General features: G+C 42.5%; 1 protein-coding gene across 6 annotated transcripts in view; it reads left to right on the top strand.

Moving 5' to 3' along the window:
• The window catches only part of SBF2 (SET binding factor 2), a 491,808-nt gene that overhangs the window by 391,246 nt on the left and 79,872 nt on the right, over positions 1-20,690 (top strand). For all 6 annotated transcript variants that reach the window (XM_090032682.1, XM_090032680.1, XM_090032679.1 and 3 more), the window contains 8 exons: positions 921-1,091; positions 3,850-4,112; positions 6,617-6,789; positions 7,106-7,179; positions 7,564-7,759; positions 11,158-11,285; positions 15,494-15,669; positions 16,584-16,729. In XM_090032682.1, coding sequence (XP_089888808.1) covers positions 921-1,091; positions 3,850-4,112; positions 6,617-6,789; positions 7,106-7,179; positions 7,564-7,759; positions 11,158-11,285; positions 15,494-15,669; positions 16,584-16,729 — 1,327 coding nt within the window. The remainder of the gene's footprint in view (positions 1-920; positions 1,092-3,849; positions 4,113-6,616; positions 6,790-7,105; positions 7,180-7,563; positions 7,760-11,157; positions 11,286-15,493; positions 15,670-16,583; positions 16,730-20,690) is intronic.

Here is a 20,690-nt window from a genome sequence, read left to right as displayed (position 1 = left end):
CCAGAGCTCACCATCACCACCGAGTGCCTGGCCAAGCCAGGTCCAGAGCCATCGTGCTCAATGCTATAGGGCAGAGCCAAGGCCACTGCACAAGTTAAGTGGCAGGAAGCAGGTGGCAGAGGGTGCAAGTGGCATGCAGGCAGGTGATGGGGGAGAGAAGTGGCAGGGGTGCAAGTGGTGAAAGGGAGCAGGAATTAGAAGGGCAGGCACTGGAGATTTGGCAGAGGGACAAGAGGCAGAGGTTCACCTTTCTCATTACAGCCATGGAGGGATGAATTTAAGACAGCACCCTGATGGTTGGGTTCACCTATAAGGAATTTATCATTTTCCATGCATAAAACCTAATTATGCGGGGTCATCTTAAATTCAAAGTTGTCTTGGATTCAGGTAAATATGATACTGGCATGTTTTAAATTACATGACTGGGTTTCTGACTACTGAATACTTAAAATGCAAAATAAACTTCACTTGGATAAAGAGATTTCCTAACACGACTAGATGTTCCTTATTCTTGCTATGTATGTGTATAAAGTATCAATAATAACATGTAAAAGTTTATATACTGTTTGATAACTAAAGTATATTTTTATTAAAAACTAATTCTGTAAAGATACTATTTTCACGGGAATCTCACTCTTTGGTCTTGAGCCTTTGGTGCAACTCCAGTAAACCTTGTCTTGCACTGGCAGCATAAGACTCAAGAGTGAGATTTATGCATGAGATGATAATTTCAAAGAAACAGAATTTCAGGTAATTTTCCCTTTCCCATGCTATTCTAGCTATAATGGTATGCAGCTCATCTTTCTGTTTTAAATATTTACATTAATCAGCCTGTGGTTTTTAAAGTGAATTAAATCCTAACACAATCAAATGCATGTTCAATATTACTTTAACAGATACTACTACTTCTGTACTTTCAGAAACTGGCAACTGGAGTGAGTCAGTTTGCTTATACTTGTGTGCAAGACCACCCTATATGGACTAACCAGCAGTTTTGGGAAACAACATTTTATAATGATGTGCAAAATCAAGTTCGTTCCCTCTATCTGACAACCAAGGAAGACAATCATGCAACACATTTAAAGCAAAAGGTAAAGAATATATAAAACAAATTAAAGAATATATATCAATGCAATATTTAAGCTGGAAAAATGAAAAAAAAATGCAACAAGTCATGAAGACATAAGTTATCACTGCCACCATCTGTTTTCCTATTACCTCGCATTGAATGGTTATACAGGTACTCCTCACTTAGCATCATCCTGGTTCACATTGTTTCATTATTATGTCATTGATCTATTAGAAAATATACTCATTTAAGTTGTGCAGTGTTCAGTTATGAGGTTGTTTGGCCGCCACCTGTTAGTAGGTAGCTACTGTGATGTAATTGGGTTCGCTTAGCATTGTTTTGTTTAGTCACATTTTTCAAGAACGTAACAACTTTAAGTGAGGAATAGCTGTATACACCATTCCCTCTAAACTGTGCAGTGTGAGCGGCCGTGCAGGTGCTGGCAGCGTGGCATGAGCGTCCCTACGCAGCCACGCACACCACACAACTTAGAGGGAACATTGGCTGTATACTGTTAGGTTTGTGTCAGAATATATACATCTGAAGCAAGTTAAGAAAAAATAATACAGGAAACACAACTTTCAAGCATATGGAACAGTACAGTGCCCTGTATTTATATACACAGTAATTGCAAAAATGAAATTTTGATGTCTGTTGCTGCATACTACTTGAAAGTTTCCACTACTGGGCGTTTCAACCTTCTACCAAGTAAAACGTATGCTGCCCTCTGAATTATATTGCTGTATCTTAAATCTGGCACTGTACTAAAATATGTAATATAATGTAATATAATATAATATAATGTTAATTGTTAATGTTATTTTTTTCTGCACTCTAGAGATATTTTGATGATAAGAGAAACAGTTTTACAGTACTCTCCCATATATTGTCTAAATATCTAAGTTACATTGTTGTCTAGTCTACCATAAACTAAAATATAGGTAGCAAACCCGCCAGCTTTCCTTATTTTCAAATATAAATTAAACGCTGTGTGTAATACATCTTCATAATGAAGAACAAGGGAATTTTGACACTTACCCAGATCGTTGTGGTATGTTTTAATGTGGATACTCTGTATGTGATTGGAAATAATTGCATCCAGATGTTTAGCTTACAGATCATAGATAAATGCCCAAGCAAGAGCTAGCCCACAAATTAGGTAGGAATTTCTAAACTTGCAGTTCTGTTTATAGTCAATAATATGCTGAGAACATAAACTTCTCTAAAAAAAATAGTGTTTTTGGTACCATTCTGTTATATCTAGATAGTTACTATATGATAATATCTTAAAGAAAAAACAACTAGAATTATTAAGACAGGCTCAAAATCTAAAATATTGATATATCATTTAATGCTATTAAAGAGATCAGCCTAGAAAGGCAGAGAGAACCACTTCACAGTTTATTCTTGCAATTTTTTCATAAGAAAAATACACTTCACACAACCAAAAAAGAATTCTTCACTCTCTGGCATTCAGTTGATCTTTGTCTTTATATAAGAATATTAAAATAATTTTCTTGTGCACAGCTTGAGTTACACAAACTCTTCTGGCTCCCATTTATATTGGGGTTCTCTGACAGCCGCCCTAACTCACAAGTTCTCACACTGTAAGCTGGATATTTCCCCTGGGGCAATATATTATTATATATCAACATTATAAGCTAACAAGAGTTTTGGCTTCCAACGTTAGATGTGCTATCTCCTTTTAGGCCGGTCCATTGTTCAGCATTCCATTCCCCTGCTTGAGATTGGGCTGGTCTCCCAGAAAACATTTTTGTCTGTCCCACTGGGGGAAGGAGTTTCTCTAATGCAAGAATGAATGAATGAAGGTGAGCCTCCAAAAAAAATTTAAATAAGAATTTTCCACTGAGTTGCATACCAGCATGCCAGGAGCTGATCTCCCAAGCCAGGCTCTGTTCTCTTACATTGTGTGAACTTGTGAAAACCACATCCCCACATGTGATGGGAGAAGAATGTGCTTCCAAGGACATAGGGCATTTCAGGGAAAGTTGGGGAAAGAAAACTGAAAAGAGTCATTCCTTCATGCCCCACAACTATATGGACTTGGGCATACAGACAACCTTCATGCATGTGTTTTGTCAAAGTAATGGGAAACAGAGCTGCAAAGGGAACCCCTTTATCTACCTGAGGTATAGGGGGAGCTTCAGAGGGAAGGAATGTGCTAGAAAGGAGGACACCTACCTTAACCTCACCTCCAAGATGTGTAATTGTTTGGAAAGTTACATGTGCCTTTAAGGCTTTTTTCCGTATTTAATAGCTACCTCCTATTTTAACATTTCATCGTCAGCCAAATGAGGTTGCATGACATCAGCTCATTTCCTCAGGCTATAATATAATTTGCCTACGTGCCGTGAACCAGTTTATACATTGGAGCTGGAATCCAACATGTAAAAACATGAATATTTTGGCTATAAGCTATTTTTACTTACCGGAGCCTCACCTGGACACCATAAACATTTGGGCAATTAGCCTATTAAATCTTGATTACTTAGCAAACTAAGCATCTGTAAGCTAAAAAGAACAGTGTTATGGACTGTCAAACTATACACAGAGGAGAAAAACAAAACAAGGTAAAGCCTAAAAAGATCTAGAACTAGACTGATCTAAATTTAACCTGGCCATGCTATTCTACTTGTATTATTTCAGTAAAAAAATATTTTAAATGAGTTAAATTATGGGCTCAACACTTCTGTAATACCACTGACCTTTTTTTAAGAGTATCAGTATGATACTACAGTTTTTCTTGTATATTTTTGTAGGATAAAAATTCTGTAGGGCTGGACCAGGAAAAGACAGCCATGGACCTAGCTGCTGAGCAGTTGCGTTTATGGCCAACACTCAATAAAGAAACCCAGCAGGAATTAGTTCAGAATGAGGAAAGTACAGTTTTCAGTCAAGCCATTCATTTTGCAAACCTCATGGTCTACCTGCTAGTACCACTGGACACAAGTAAAAACAAATTATTAAGAACATCAGCTACAGGGGACTGGGAGAGTGGAAGCAACAGCATTGTCACAAACAGGTACGTAAAGAAGTTCAGTGATAAGTAGTTGTCACTTGTTTCTTTTAATAAAAATATTATATCAATTACAAAAACTAAACACACTTGACAGCCATGAAAGTTTATATTTGCAATCTTTGTAACAATTTAAAGGCAGTGCATTTTGAAATCATTGTATTATAATGCCTGCTGATTTTGTATCTAACTTGATACTTGGCTTTCAGTGATTTGTTTTCCTAAGCTCTAGACATTATTCCAATCACAGCAGAGCTTTTCTTGCATGGTGAAGACATTATGCCAGTGCACAGCTACATGTGCATAGGGGAGGCTATAAGGAGGAGGGAAAAAGGAATAGCAGCTTTCACTGCTGCTGACCAGTTAGAGGAGCTCTTACTGGTCAGCAGCACCACTGAAAGAATTAGATGACTCTACTAAGGAGTCATCCCCCAGGACCCCTGGGTTCTCCCAGGAAGCAAGCTGGAAATCCTCCCCCTACTTCCACCCATGTGCACATAATGCCAGGGATACTCTGCCTGGCTGGAGTGGAGCCAAGGTCTTCCAGAGAGGAGCAAGCTAGGTGGAGGAATCCCCCACCACTTCACCCCATATGTGCAGACAGCTGGAAACACCCTACCTGGCCATAGTGCAGGCTAGGTCTCCTGGGCAGCAACAAATGGGGGTGGAGGGGGAACCCCCTCTACTTTCTAATACAAAGGTATGGAGCTGGGGACAGCCTGCCCAGCCACAGTGCAGCCCAGGGTTTCCTGAGTGACAACAAGCATGGGCATTTCCCACCCCCACCAGGTTATTGCTGCCCAGGAGACCCAGGCTGCACTGTGGCCAGGCAGAGTGTTCCTGGTTCCATGCCGTTGTGCGGGGAAGTTGGGGGAAGGATTCCTTTCCCCCCTCCACCTCCCTTACCCCATGCTTGCTGCTACCCAGGAGTCCCACAGCTCAACTCTGGCATGGCAGGGGTGTCCCTGCTCAACTGCTCAGTGCTCACGTGGTGGGTATGGTGGTATTTCTCCTGCTGGGTTGGAGGAATGAATCTAGGGCTCAGAGTTGTGCTGGGGCAGGGGTTTCCTTCTTGTTGTTTTTCAGAGCAGTTTACACTGGGAATGTAACAATGCACCCTGGGATGCCAGAGGACCCACAGATTGCTATCACATGATGTACTCCTTGTTACAGGTGCAAATTAACCAACTTTAAAATTGGTACACGTTTTCAAGGTCTAGCTTTATAGCTGGTTGGAGCTTTTGAAAGCATGATAGGTACTTTGCACGAGTAGCTGGTCTCAGTTAATTGTACAATTAACCAGTTAATTGCACACTAACTATAACATGTATACATGGCCTAATGCCAATAATGTCTACAAATTGTTTTAATATTTTCCCAAAAGTACTGTTTTGTCCTTTGACATGCATACAAATCCATAGTATTATTATAAGTTTCAGAATATTGAGTCCATCTGAAAACATTAATGGAGCTACTAAAATCTTTATAAACAAAACAATAATTACAACTGTTAGGCACTTCAGAACAGAGTCCTGCTGAAATTCTCTCACCTATGCTGAGCTACCTACAACTCTGAAGTTGTAAAGCCCTTTATTGCTTTTCCAACAATAATAGTTGTTAGCTGTTTTTAGTTGGTAACCCCAGTGGTTTGTATTTTAAAAAGGCCAAAACAACCAAAAACGGTTTCCTCATTTTAGGTGTAGGTATAAATAAAAAAGCTCTTTTCAGATATTGTGATGTAATCACTGGGGTTGTTGCAGACTAAAAATCATGAGTGATCCAGGGCTACAGTATAAATAGTTGTCATACAATGTCTCCAGTATTCTCCTCGTATTTTAATGAGAGGATATTTATATATGTATACAATTCCTATCATTTGGGCATTTTTTTAAAATAAAGACTTAGTTTTGTAGAATTTGTGGTAGTGAAAATCAAGAGCTGATATTTCCAAAGGGTGCCTCAACTCTAAAATGATTGAAAACCACTGCTATATTTAAAGAAGAGAAAACAAGAAGACCGGGCTTCAGGGGCGTTCGATTTTAAGAATGAATCCTATGCTGTCTCTTATAGCCCTATCTAAGTTAGCCTTTTTGGAGGAGTCCTTTGCTTCTCTGTCCCCAGTGCACCCAACAGTGTTAGCAACAGTAAAAGTAGCAGTTCTAGACTAGGTGTCAGTGTATGTCCGTGGATTTATGCTGTTAATATCAGAAACTGCTTGACACACAGAGGTAAAGTGCTTGCTCTGTTTAAATACCTTACTCTGAACATGTCTGTACCAATAATTTACCACGCTGGGTAGCACCTCTCTGATGCATACTGCTGTGCCTAAGCTAATTAGCTCCAATCAGTTAATTAGTCTGTCTGCAAAAATCACATTCAGGCAGTTATACTACTGTGCATGTAGAAAAGTGCCACCAGCACAATAGGTTAGCAGTATAGTCAGACCTGTGTACAATATGGTTAGCTAACTGGATTTTTTTCATGCTAAGAATTGTTTTCCTCTTCTGTAGTATTGCAGGCAGTGTGGCAGAGAGCTACGACACTGAAAGTGGGTTTGAGGACTCTGAAAATAATGATGTTGCCAATGCAGTTGTGCGCTTCATCACCCGATTTATTGACAAGGTTTGTACAGAGAGTGGGGTCACACAGGATCACATCAAAGGCCTTCATTGCATGATACCAGGTAAGAGCTGTGCCAAAAATACAAATTCCTTTTATGCTCTTCACTTACTTTCCTAGTCTGTTATAGTTCTTTTCATTCTCTGGGAACTGATCATTTTGGAAAGGAGAAATGTGTCTTGTTTCTTTTATTTTCAGTACTGTTTAAGGGTTTGTTTCCTAGACTGTAATTATTGACAAATTTTAAATAACCATTGAAGTTATCTATTTTTTATTTCCTTGACAGTTAATTCCAAGATTTTAGAACATTGGAATCATTACTTTGTTTTCATCTTTCTTGTATTATATGAGGTTTAATTTATAGCATTACTGCTTCCTAGGCATTGTAGCGATGCACATAGAGACTCTGGAGGCTGTCCACCGGGAGAGTAGAAGACTACCACCAATACAAAAGGCAAGCATTGTGAAATTTGTTTGTATTGTCCTCAAGTATTGGAGTCATATACAGGTAGAAGTAGCATTAATCTTTCTTGGTCTAGTGTAAAGAGACATCTGAGCACCAAAAGAAAGTTTTCATCAGTAATAAACAAGCTATTTGGCTTTGGTCTATGAAATACAAACTTGTGAAAGTAGCAGAGCCAAACCTCTGAACATAAACAAGTGATTGCATGCTTGTTATTTTTAAAAAACCCATTTCCCTGAGTTGAGTCCAGACTCCTCCTCCATCTCCTAACAATTTTGTTTTGAAGATTTTTGTACCAAATAGGCTAAATAGATCCCCGTGTTGCAGTGCATATTTCTTTTAAAATATACGTTCTTTTCTTCTGGGGGCGGTCAGCCTAAGATTCTGCGACCAGCTTTGCTTCCAGGAGAAGAGTTTGTATGTGAAGGTCTCCGTGTGCTACTGGATCCTGATGGCAGAGAAGAAGCAACAGGAGGATTACTTGGAGGCCCTCATATTCTCCCAGCAGAAGGAGCATTATTCCTTACTACATATAGGATTATATTTAAAGGCACTCCTCATGATCAACTAGGTATGCTCATCTCTGTTCAAGCCAAAATAACCATGTTCCTTCATGTATGTAAACCTTTGAACTGGCTTTTTAGTTTAATTAACATATTCAAAATACATGTTCCATTCAAAATGATTGAAAATTCAAATATTCGTGTAATCATTTGTTTCTCACCTGTGTGGGTACAGATGATTTTTTGTTTATACTTGCATAAAAGAAATAATTCAGTAGTCCTTATCACAGGAGCAAGGGAGTGATTTGGTTAAAGCTGGAGACCACAAGAAATCCTGGGTAGTATTCTTCAGTAGGAGCAAGAGTGGGAGCGGCAGCAATGGCGAGCAGAGCATCAGAGTGGGTGCTGACTGGAGGGAAGAGGTCACACAAAAGGAGCAGTCACTGCTTCCAGCAGCTCAACTGCTGCTGCCCTGTTCACCCCTGTCCTCCTGGGCACCATACTGCTCAGTTATGCCTCTGGAATTCTTGGCATTCCCACAAACTTGCTGTCTGATGTGGACAGATCCCTTCATTTCTCACTCCTTCAGCTTCCTCATCTGTAAACTGGACCTAACAACAAAATGTAGTAGATCAGTGGTTTTCAAATTGCTCACTCATAAATGTATCTGTGGCCTTCCAGATATCATCTGGGCTTTCATCACATTTCACCACCACCATGATATAGTGCTATTAATACCAAGTTATCTTTCCAAGTACACACATAAGAAAGGCCACCTCCTACACACACAACCTTCCTGCAAACACCCAGGTGATTGCTCACTGCAGAGGCCCTCTGCACAGCTGTAGGGGCCCTCCTTCCCTTTCAAACAGAAATAGAGTACTCCTGAACTTTACCTGACTTTTCCATTCTTGTTCAGTCATCATTCATTCCTCACTGAATATTTGTGAGACAGCAGCAGGCCCTCTCAAAGGTTCCCTTAATGGGTCTCTTCTTCCTCTTCCCTTCCTCTCCTTTTTCCCATGGAGAGGTGAGGAAGGTTCAGCTGTGTCTTTCTGTCTTTCTGTAGGGGGCTTGGAGCCTTGGTTTCTGAAACAACTGAGCAGCTAGAGCACAGTGAGGAACTAGCAGTCATGGTTACATGACATATAATGACCCTGAGGGCTGCATGTATGGGCCCTGCAGGCTGACAATCCCCGTTAAAGAGGGCTTGTGAAACCTAGGCTAGGGACAGACATTCAAAAAGCCAGAGACTGAATTGATTCACCCTTTGCAGGTTAGTTTAACTTGCCTAGGCTGAACTGGTTTGTAACAGGACAAACATTCTCTTTGGACTGAGGCAATGCAGGCACATGCCTGCAGTTCCCCGGGCCAAGAGCAGGGGGATGCTACAGCCGCGGGGCGCTAGATCTGCTTACCCTCACCACCGTGCTCCCTGACCCAAAATAGGCCCCCTGCTGGACAACAGAGGGAGGAGGAATAACCCCTGTCCCTTCCCCCACCCTGAAGGGGCCCTACTGGCTGGTGTCTGACCATACCCTGCCCCGCTGCTGCAGCGGGAGGGGGCAGGGCCTTTGCTGTGGGCAGCAGCCCCTGCCATGATGTGGGGGAGTGCGAGCCCCTTTCCAGCAGGGGTGCTGGACTGTGGGACCAGCAGAGCTGTGGTGGACTGTGCACAGCAGTGCTGGGGTCCAAAGCAAGCCAGAGCCCTGCAAGCCCCCCACAGAGCAGCCCCCACTGGGAAGCAGCTCGCACTCTGGGAAACCACGATGGACTGCTACCCGTCAGGGTCACTCACCATCGCCGCTCCAGCTCCTAAGCAGGGGTGGGGCCCAGTCCCTACTGTTCAGTCTGTGCTTTGGGCAAGCCTCCTCCTGGCAAGAAGGGGCTTATTCAGCCTCTGGCCCCAAATACAGGCCGAGTGGCAGCTGCCACCAGGCCAGGCAAACCCCGCTGTAGTGGCAGCAACTGAATAAGCCCCCTCCTGCTGAGCTTGCCCTGAGCACAGAGAAACTGCTGGCACTACAGTGGGGTCTGCCTAGCCTGGCCTCTGCCACCACTCTTTGCTCAGGGCCAGCCCCCCTCCCAACAGGAGGGGGCTTATTAGCCACTGGCCCTGAGTACAGAATGCAGGCAGCTGGGCTGGGCAGACTCTGCAGCAGTGCCAGCAGCCTCTCTGTGCTCAGGGCAAGTGTCCACTCACCACCAACACCACTAACCACCAGCAGCAGCTGCGGTCAGTCCCCACTCACCGCTTGCTGTCATGGTGCCCCCCAGTCGTGGGAAGCACCAGTCATTCATGCTCAGGGGCCATGGTGCCCCACTGCTGCAGCAGTGAGGGGGAAGTGTCCAGCAAACCTGGCTCGGGTCCCTGCCGGTGGGATGGAGAGAGGGGAATTAGGCCCCTCCCTGCCAATGGTTGCTGCTCGCCACCCCCTCCCTTCGCTGCTGACACTGCCAGCTGCATCTGTGGGTAATCCCCAATTGCCACTGGCTACCACTGATGCGGCCGGCAGCGTCTGTGGGCAGTCACCGACCATTAGTCGGCACACACCGCCACTAATGCCACCGTGGCTTCCTGCAGGAGCTCCCTGCTCACCACCAACACCGGTGCCACCACCTGTGGGTGGTTGCTGTGCCCACCCCTGAGCCTCCTGAGGCACATGGCATTCATGAGTGGCTAAAAATTAAAATCTCATGTAATGGGTTCAGGAATTAAGTGATGATCTATATCAGAATGGAGCCTTACAGTTGAAGACTTTTACAATCAAATAGGAATAAATTCCTACACTCAAAGGCCTGAATATGTTCAAACACTCTTAAAAATAGTACCAACAAGTATGGTAATCAAGAAAAATGGATTGACTTTGAAATGTAGGAACTAAAAAAAAATTAGCTTGAAAATCTTGCAGAATGGTATTAACTTTCTCTCTTATACAGCTGTTACAGGATTAAGTCTTGTTTTTAATTATATCATGGAAATAGTAGCAGGTCTACAGAGCAGCTTTCCATGTGTCAGCCAAAAAAGTACAATTTTAGTTATAAAGTGCATAGTTTTTAATAAGAAAACTAGTGCATATTAGTTATTATTTATGAGGTGCATAATACAATATGGCAAATTATTACATTAGAAACTGATTCCTGGACCTGTACCAATTTTTTATGGCATTTTTTTAGCAGGATATAGATAAAGTAAAAAAAAAAAAGTATTTTCAATCAAAAAGATTAGCAATAGGCAAATTGAATCTTGGGTGTAAGTAATACTTCGGGAATTTATCAGCTTCTGTAAAGTGTATTGCCCAAAGTGAATTCTATATGGTAATATTTCTTATGTTTGAGATTATAGGTATGATTTTTCTATTGTCTTCAGTCTGTTCAGTAACAAATGTTCAAAGTACTATGAAGCCAAACAGATCTACCTCCATAATCTAATAAATATCTATAAATGTGCTCCTGTGATATTTAGTTGGAGAACAGACGGTGGTCCGAAGCTTTCCTATTGCATCTTTAATGAAGGAGAAGAAGATTGCTATTCAAAACCAGTTGCAACAGAATATGCAGGAAGGACTGCAGATCACCTCAGCCACCTTTCAGGTAGAATAGAGGGTTGTAAGACGCACCTGAAACAATAATTACATCCAAACAACCTCCTACAGTTTACACCTTTAATTCTGGGAGGAGCCAAAGGAACTCAGTGGGCACTTAGTATCTTTCAGAACTGTTTTTGCAACTATGTTTCTCTCTCTTCACCTTTCATTGTGTGTCAGAGAGCAACTCAGGGCCACATCCAGACAAGCATGGCTGTGCGGTTTGTGGCACCGCAGACCTGTTTGCAGCACCACGCACCACACCTTCAGGCATTCCCCAGGCTGCTACCTTGCAGCACTGGTGGGGGGTTGGCCATAAGAAATCCCAGGGTCAAAAAAACCTGTGTGGAAGAAAGCAGGGCAGCGCACGTGTCAGCAGCACACACCACCTAAAACCAGAGCTTAGCCAGCCGGAGCAACACTCCAGCTGCCAACCAGGTTCCCAGCTACAGAAGCACCATGGCTGCAGCTTCCCTGGCCCCCAAGGCCCCAGGTAAGGCTGCTGGGACCAGCAGAGTTGCTGGCCCCAGCCTCCCCTACCACACCCAGGATAACCTGCCGTGCACCAGAACCACTGTGGCACAGGTGTTCCCCAGGGACAAGTAGCAGTGGCACAAGGTGGGCTGCTGCTACTTGTCCCCAGGCACAAGGTGGGCTGCTGCTACTTGTCCCCAGGGAACCAAATGTCCGCACTCATCTGGATGTGGCTTAGGTGTCCAAATTCTCTGCTTGACAGCAAAAGGATTTTGAGTATGTCAAAAGGTATGCATATCATCAGTCCCATAGAATTTACCATATTTACCTGAATACAAGACAAAGTTTTTCTCCCAGTTAGCATGGGGAAAAAAGCCCCATGTCTTATATTCACATACAAGGAAACCTCATTAAATATGCTGTCTATTTTTAAACTGCTACCGAAACCAGAATGTGCTCAGTCATGGAAGCCAACTATGAAACTGGTTAAATGCAGACATCACTTATCGTGACTATGAAACATATGGCCCATACTGGGCAAACATGCTGATGGAAACCTACCCCCCCACCTTTTTTTTTTCACGTCATCAGCCAAATGAGTTCCAAATTATATCAAGTGAACAGGGCTCAATTGTTCAAATCTGTGTGGCACTACCACCACCAAGTCTCCTACCTCCTAGACTCTTCAGCTCAGGACTTAAGATATTCCCAAATCCAAGGCAGGCATCCTATATGCAAGCCCCAACCGCAGAGCCCTGGGAGTTCAGATGCTCCCTAGTCTTGTTTCCAGAGGCCAAAAGGCCAAAGAAACAAGCTGGAAAGAAAGCCCCGATCACAAGGGTAGGTTAATATGGTCCATTTGAGTAGGATACATGGTAGTGCCCATTGAACCCAGTCCCCCATCATTACCAAATCTTTTTGAAGGTATGGTGAGCCACTACACTGCATATATTTTTACTTCCTTTTCACTTCCACAGCTGAGCTGTTCCTTTCCCATTTTCAAAGATTCCTGTTTTTTCACCAGCCTTAAATGTCTGGTAGACATCACCAAATGGGGCCCCAAACAGTTCACACAGAGCCCCTCTGATAGCCCCTCTCAATGTGTTGTATATGATTAGTGTGGCCCTGACCTCCAAGAGATGGAGCTGAGCCAGGTTGCCCTGCACCTTATCTGAATATAAATTTTTGGAGGGTCCCAGGACTTGTGACAAGGACACCCAGTTCCATCCCATGAGTGGGGAACTAGCTAGTACATAAGTCCTTTGTGGGGGGTATCTGGAGTACACACATATACTGAGCAGTGCTGAGCTGTGGGATCACTATGACTTGAAATGTTGACTGTGCTGGCCATTGAACTGTATGATAAATCACGAGCCTTTTGGCTATGTTCCATGGACTCCTAGGCGTCCACAGACTAAGAGATCCGCAAAAGATGACTATGATCAATCAGAAGTATGTATACCTTCACTTACAATTCAAAGGTGTTCACACCTCCATTCAGAATTTCTAAAGAGGTCCACAGCTCCATTCAAAATTTTTTAGGGGTCCACAAATGAAAAAAGCTTGAAAGCCACTGAACTTGTATCGTGCATAGTTTGTGCTAATACTTGTAGCAGTTTCAAAAAAGTTAAAATGCATTAATTCTGGATGAACTAAGTCTATGGGTACTATATGCAAATTACTTCAGGCATGTTTATTTTATGGTCAGTGATTTCAAATTTGCTTCTCACTTCCATGTGCTCAAGGAGAGCAGGGTCTTGACAGTAAGGCAGGAGAGGGGCTGCAGGGGAGAATAAGTTGTGGGGCAGAGGGCAAAGAGGCCACCTGACCTCCCTGCCCCTAGATTAATTGCCCCTGCTGTAGCAGTGAGGGGGAGACAAATACAAGGCAAAACTCCAGTCATTAGATTCTATTCCTAGAAAATTATATCAAATGTATACGTTTTCTATATGTATAGAATCTAATTATTGCAGGTTGTCTTATATTTGAGTAAATCCAGTATTTGGAAAAGGTTGTAGTACATGTACATTATATTTTCTGTAGAGGTTCCTGCCATTCACCAGGATTTCTAGGAGCATTCATGGGAAGAGGATTTCCTCGGTAGCACAGCTGAAATGAAACTTCCACTTCCAAGGATCATTAGGGGGACCCCTAGTAATTAGACCTAAGGGAGAAACATGTGGCCTCAGCATGGGTGGCTCTGGGGTTTGATGGATCCCCAAGATCTGCACAGGCCTCTGATGATTTGCCAGGTTTAAGGACAGTTCCCAAAACTTTCTCTGCAGAGGACAAGGGGTGGGAGTGGAAATCCTCATGGGATTTTTGTCTCATAACTCCATCCTGTAGATTTAATAGAAAAAGCAGTCTAAACTCTGATGAGGCGCCAAGTGAGGGGGAAGAGAATGCAAGATAGAAATCTTCAAGAAAAAATGTCAATGAGTAGAATTAGTATTACCCTATTTAATGTGCTGCATAAGAATGGGAAATGCAGCCACAACTCAGTATTTCTGTTGCTGAACTCTGATCAAATATAATGTCTGCTTTTGTTTAAAATAGTTTTGCCTTAGGTTGTTTAAACAAAAACAGCCATCAAGCAGCTTACTCTCTATTCCTTTTACAAAAGCCAGAGTTCGATACCACGTGAAATAATCTTTTCTCTGTGCATCTTAAGTGTGGCCATCTAAAGGATTTTAGTTTCAGCTACATTATTTTAATGTATTTAAAACATTGCATAAGATAATCTTTAAAAGATTCAAAACTTTGTACAAAGGAGGTTCTAGATCAACAGGAATATTAGCCATTTGGAAAGAAATCATTAATGCAAGTGAAATGAAAACAAAGGATGAGATCTGCTTTGTGATGGGCAAGCAAATGTATTTAAGAAATAATTTCATCTGGACCCTTAAAAAATACTCAATGTTTATTTTTTATTTCCTCTCATCATGGGGGTTTACTTTGTCCCTTTGTCCATCTCCCTTGCTCTTTTTTTCCCTTCATCCCCAGGGCTAGCTGTCATCTGCTGACTGAGGATTATGGGAAAGATGACCTTCTGGACTTTATAATGCCATTCTTTCACTCATAAAATACATCAGTGTTGGCTAATCTGAGGCAGTTCATTTTCCAGGGGTCCGATTTGGCTCTTATGCTTTGCTCTTAGCACAGTTTTCTAGGCTTTGTAAGTTGAACAAATTGGAATGAAAGAGCAAGACAAGGGTGCCTGTAGTCATTTATTAATGTTGGAATTGTGCATGTAGTGGTAGTGAAAAAGTCTTTAATGTAGCTTACCAGCCTTTTTTGCCAACTTATGACATATGTCCTCAAAGATTTGGGCCACTAACACACTTCCGGCCAAAACTATCTCATGTAGTGAGAAAGTATGACTGGTGGTTTAACTAGCACAATATTATGAGTGCCAAAACTACCACTTAGGTTTCTCCAAAATGTTTTGTGTTAGTATTATGAGAATTCCAGATACTGCATAGTGGAAATGCTTTTGCATTAGAATGGAAATTCAAAAAATAAAGCAAAAATGAACAGGATATATACTGTGTTCCCCTAATAAGTAATATATTCCGGTACCTGTATTTTCTAATAGTATGGTTCTACATAAACATGTTTTATGAATACATTTTTCAGGAATTTTAGTATTCCTAAATGTGTTCTTTTTTAAGCCGTTTCACCCCAGAAATCCCCATATTTAATTATTTTTAGTCTATAACATGTTCTTTCTTTTTTGTACAGTTAATTAAAGTAGCATTTGATGAAGAAGTGAGTCCTGAAGTGGTAGAAATATTTAAGAAGCAGCTAACGAAGTTCCGTTACCCTCAGTCCATCTTCAGTACTTTTGCCTTTGCAGCTGGACAGATAGCACCACAGCTAATCTTACCAAAGCAAAAAGAAAAAAACACTTCATTTCGGTAAGTTGTATTCTCTGTTTTTCTTCAATGAGATGTTTGTTGATATTCGTATCTATTATTATTCCAACGTATTATATGTAAGCTTTGAGAGCCTTGCAAAATTCCAAACCAAAGTAGTCTTCAACAAAGCTCAGTTGATTAAATTTTATGATGTTCATTGTTTATGTGTGCCAAGTGAAATCTATGTAGCGCGCAATATGTATGAACATATATATCTTTTTTTTCACTTTCCATTCTAATGCAGCCAGGTGGGAACCTGTGGGCCATGCATTTACCCTTTGTGGGTGGATGTGACCCATGGGCCATCAGTTGTACAAGACCTGGTTAGGAAATAAATCAGCCATGAGAATATCGATAAGAAGAAATTTCTGCTCAGTGCAGTTGTCCTGGTGCTCTTTATGTAGATCTGGGGGGGTTGACTTTCCTTTGAAGTAAATTAAGCTAATTTCAAGCAAGTTACTAGACTAGATCGATAGTAAGTCTGGTCCAGGGTGGTAACTTGTATACCTGTATTAATTTCTCCCTTGCTAGCCTGTTAGAATAAATACCAAAATAGTTCTGGAATCTTAAAATGTTTAGGCTTGCCTTTTTTTTTTTAATGTCAGCCAAGTAGACTTATTGTCACATAGCAACAGCACCTGAAAAGAGAAGATGCTGCAGTTGGGCACATTGACATACTGGAAAAATATTGGCACATTCTTCCAAACCTCAATTAAAAATTACCTCAGGAGCTTATTTTTTGAAATCCTTACTTTTCTTGCTTTTCTTGAAATTAAATGGAAAATTATGACAAACAGTTTGTGCACAAGCAGAACCATGATAAAAGTGTAGTTAGGTATAATGACACGAATACAATATATTCCTAAAAATCAAAGCTGTTTAAAAAAATATTTTTATTCATTTCTGAATTATAGTACCATCTCAAAAACAATTGTGAAAGGAGCCAAACGTGCAGGGAAGATGACTATTGGTCGGCAGTATTTATTAAAGAAGAAGACGGGCACAATAGTGGAGGAAAGAGGGACTCGTTCAGGCTTGAATGAAGAGGATGATATCTCTGGTAAAAAGAATATATATTCATATTGTACCATGCGTTTTTATTTTCTTCAGCTCCATTCCAATGCATTGGCCTGTCAGGGGATTTTCAAAGTGTTTATTTGGGGAAAGAGTCTACTGATAAAAGATAGAAAGCTTTTTAAATGTCTGAAATCAATAACTCATCTCTTGGTGATGACTTTCAACTGTTATCACCTTGCTAAGCTAGTAGGAGACAAGGGGAAGTAAAAACTTTTAACTTGTATACTTGTAAAGGAAAATGTCAAATCCTTGTTTTCTTACCGTCAAACTTTTCTGTACAACTTCAGTACTATCCTGTACATCAGTAATTCTCATCAAGGCTGCTGTTGAGATCCTTTTGAACATGCTGCAGGGTGCCATGCAACATTAACACTGATAGTTGTGCAAATACCCACGCATGATTCACAAGATAAACCGAAAGGCCACATCCAGACAAGCGTGGCCATGCAGACTTGTCTGCTGTGCCATATACCACATATTCAGCTGTTCTTCACACTGCAAGGTAGTGTGGAGAACAGCTGGACAGTGTGCACAGGGGCAGCACATGCCACCCAAAACCAGGGCCTGTCTGGCCAGAGCCATGCTCTAGCTACCAGCCAGGCCGCAAGCGGCAGGATTGCTGCTACTGCAGCCTCAGGAGACCCCAGGACCCCAGATGAGGCTGCTGGGGCTAGGCTAGTGCTGGCCCTAGGCTCCCCTACCCCACCTGGGGTAACCCACTGCACACCAGAGGGCATGTGGCACAGGCGTCCCCCAGGGACGCAGCAAAAAGTTCCAGCAGCAAAAAGTGTGCCACTGTTTCTTGTCCCTGGGGAAACAAATGTCCATACTCATGTGAACATGGCCAGAGATTTCAAATAGGAATCCATAGTCTCAAAAACATTCTTACCTGTTGTAATCTTTCTGAGTTCTTGGCAACAAAAGAATTGCTCTAATATTTTTTCCATGGTCAGCAAGTGAAAGCTAAAAGCTGGCATTTTCCATGAAGTGATTTGAGTCTAAAAAAATGTTGCGAATCACCACTCTACAAAATGCTGGGGTAGATAAGAATACTGTTGCCATGCAACACCAAGACAAGCACCACACATTTATTGTTAAATAGTTTCTGACAGACTGTGCTCTTAGAACAGCTAAGTCTCATTCTAGAAAGAGGTAGTTTGGCAGGTTTAAAGTAGTAGCAAATAGTGTAGGATATTTCCAAGAGTTATGTGGGTGCAAAATTAAGTTTGTTTTTGAATGAGCATACGTTATCACACTTGCGAAGATCAGTGGAAAGTATTTTGAGGCAGAAGGTCAAAAGTGAGGTTTTTCCTCCAAATACTTTTGTTCCTAAGATGCGCTACTGTCATCAAATCCTGTATCTACTAATCTGGATCACGGCTAGTATTAAATATGCCACTAGAGGGAACCATATTCTCCTGTACCTAAATAGGTATTGTTTTATTATACCATTCCTTCATATTTTAGTTAGGATAATGAAGTCAGCCATTATATATATTTGAAGTATATCAAATATTAACAATACCTCCAAGATCTCAAACAAGCTAAATATGTCCAATATAAATGACATATAAACGTTGAGGATTCTATAGGAAAGATTACAGGTAAAAACAAGAGAAAGGTCTTTCATTTTTAATTTTCTTTCATTTTATTTTTAAAACATTTCTTTTTCAGTATTATAGTAATCCAAGTAATTGATCAGTGTATGTGGCTCCTAGTATTGAGTTAATATAAAGTTTACTCCAACAAAAAAGGTTAAGGATAGGTCAATTATTGCAGTGTCTTCATGGTTTCAAAAGATATAAAAACCTTCTCTGAGATGGGAGGAAAAAGGCAGAAGAAAAGATGCACAATCTTGGATGATTTTTACATCAGTCAGAAATAACAGTCCTCTTATGAACAACCAATTCTTCTGAGTACTGACCTGCATGTATCCCAATTCTAGTTTATATGATCTTAAGTTCGCATTCTTTTGGCCTGTTAGGGCACTTGTACACGTGCTGGGGTTTTAGACCTCAGGGATTTATTTTGTGCCCCCTAAATTGAAACAGCGGGTTTTTAATTGAGACCCAGTGGTTCACTTTTTCTGTCGCATCACAGTAAGGGGCCCAATCCTTTTTTTTTTTTTCTCGGAGCGTGAGCCTGCCCTCGGCCAGGGGGCCAAGCAGCCCCTGAGCTGCAGGGGGTCCCAGTCCTGTTTACGGCAGCGGGGCCACCCAGGTGGGCTGCTAACGAGCCGGGTACTATCTCAGTTTGGAGGGATCACCCAGCCCGATCCAACACTTTCCCAACCCCAAGCTGGGGCAGTACCTGGCCTGCCAGCAGCCCACCCAGGTGACTGGGGGGGTGCCACTGCCACAGAGGGAAGGACCAGGGGGCCCCCACAGCTCTGGGGCCACTCAGCCCACTTTCAGCTCGCCCTCTGGCCACAAGAGAGGTGGGCAGTCTCTGCCCAAAAAAAAAGATCGGGCCCTTCTCCACTTCTGCCTTCAGGAGGCTCCTGCAGCCGGCAGGACACCTGGGGCCACCCAGGAACAAGCTGGCTTGCCCCTGGGGCAGCACAGTTAGGCACCAGGAGGTTGGTTGGGTGTGCTGGCAATCAGAAAAGGCAGCAGAGATGGTGCACAGGGCTCTGGAAGCCCAGGCTGCTAGCTGTCTAGGTGCTGCCCCAGCTCAGAGGCACCCAATCGAAAACTTCCTTGAGCCCACCTGGGCTTCCAGTGCCCCATCCCCGCCTCCTCCTTCAGCCACCAGCAATCCCAGCCACCCTCCTGCCCACCTCTCTATGCTGCACCAGGGGCAAGTCAGCCTGTTCCTAGGTGACCCAAGATGTCCTGCCGGCCACAGGATCCTGCTGAAAGCAGAAATGGTGAGGGGCCTGATCCTTTTTAATTCAGACTCACTGGCAAGCTTCCAGTCCTAAAGCATGTCAACACACTCATTGGGCATGGTGTTCTCAGTTCTTTGCTCTCCAGCACATGTTGCTGCTCTGGGATAGACAAGGTCTAAGTCTTCTTGTCCCACCCACCCACAAGCGAAACAGGCCCAGCCTCCCTCAGTTCCCTCTTACAATCTGTGATTATAAGTTAGAACCTTAGCAGCATTTAAGGGCAGAGCAAATAAATTCTCTCTTGCTTAAAGCCATTAGGTAGAAATTGTTAATTTAATGTTCATTAAATATTTGGTAGCTTTCCTTCTCCACCAACAAAACAAAACAAAATGGTTTTTCTTAATTGTGAGACTTGCTCTGTATTGGTTTCCAGGCTTTTGTTAAACTCAAGTTTCTTAGTTTTAAGAATATCCGTTTAGTGACAGTCATCTCACTTAACAGTGGGCATACCTTCTGTGCCTCAGACACTGGCACATTTCTGATAAATGTACTGTTTTCAGGACATGTCCCAGTACAGCTGATCCACTTCCTTGAGCAAAACAGATGTCACCTGTTGTCCCACAGGTCATGTCGTTGCAGCTCCCACTAGCAGGGGAGCACCCAGGGATTCCCCGGGCCCTTCAATTCCACAGGAAACTTCAGTGCAACAAAAAGCCTGGAAACCAATACAAAGGAAGTCTCACAATTCCCCAGGCACTCCTTTGCTAGCAGAGGTAACCCACGCCAGTGTGTCAAACTCACTGAGGTGCAGTTCCAGGGCTGAGCCTGTCAAACAGCTGATTGGTGGGACCACGCCAGTGTCAGCATGTACTTAGGGAAACCCAGGCAGGTGCTTCCTGGGCTTCAGGGGCCCAGTCATGATGCTCTGTGAATAAGGAGGGCCCATACTCTCCCACCTCAAAGCAAACAGAATTCAGGTGCTAAATCGCAGCACAAAATCATACCATCTATGTCACAGCCACACATCTTTGGCATTTGTGGTACATCAGGGGTTCTGGGTGTCTGTTTGCTCAGCCTTTGTGACACCATAATTTTTTTTATCAATGTCTGTTTA

The sequence above is a fragment of the Crocodylus siamensis genome, chromosome 2 (genome assembly GCF_052110815.1).
Source record: "Crocodylus siamensis isolate JL-2025a chromosome 2, ASM5211081v1, whole genome shotgun sequence".
Lineage (NCBI taxonomy): Eukaryota > Metazoa > Chordata > Crocodylia > Crocodylidae > Crocodylus > Crocodylus siamensis.
Note: the sequence above shows the minus strand (reverse complement) of the source record. Positions and strands in the feature narration are given on the sequence as shown.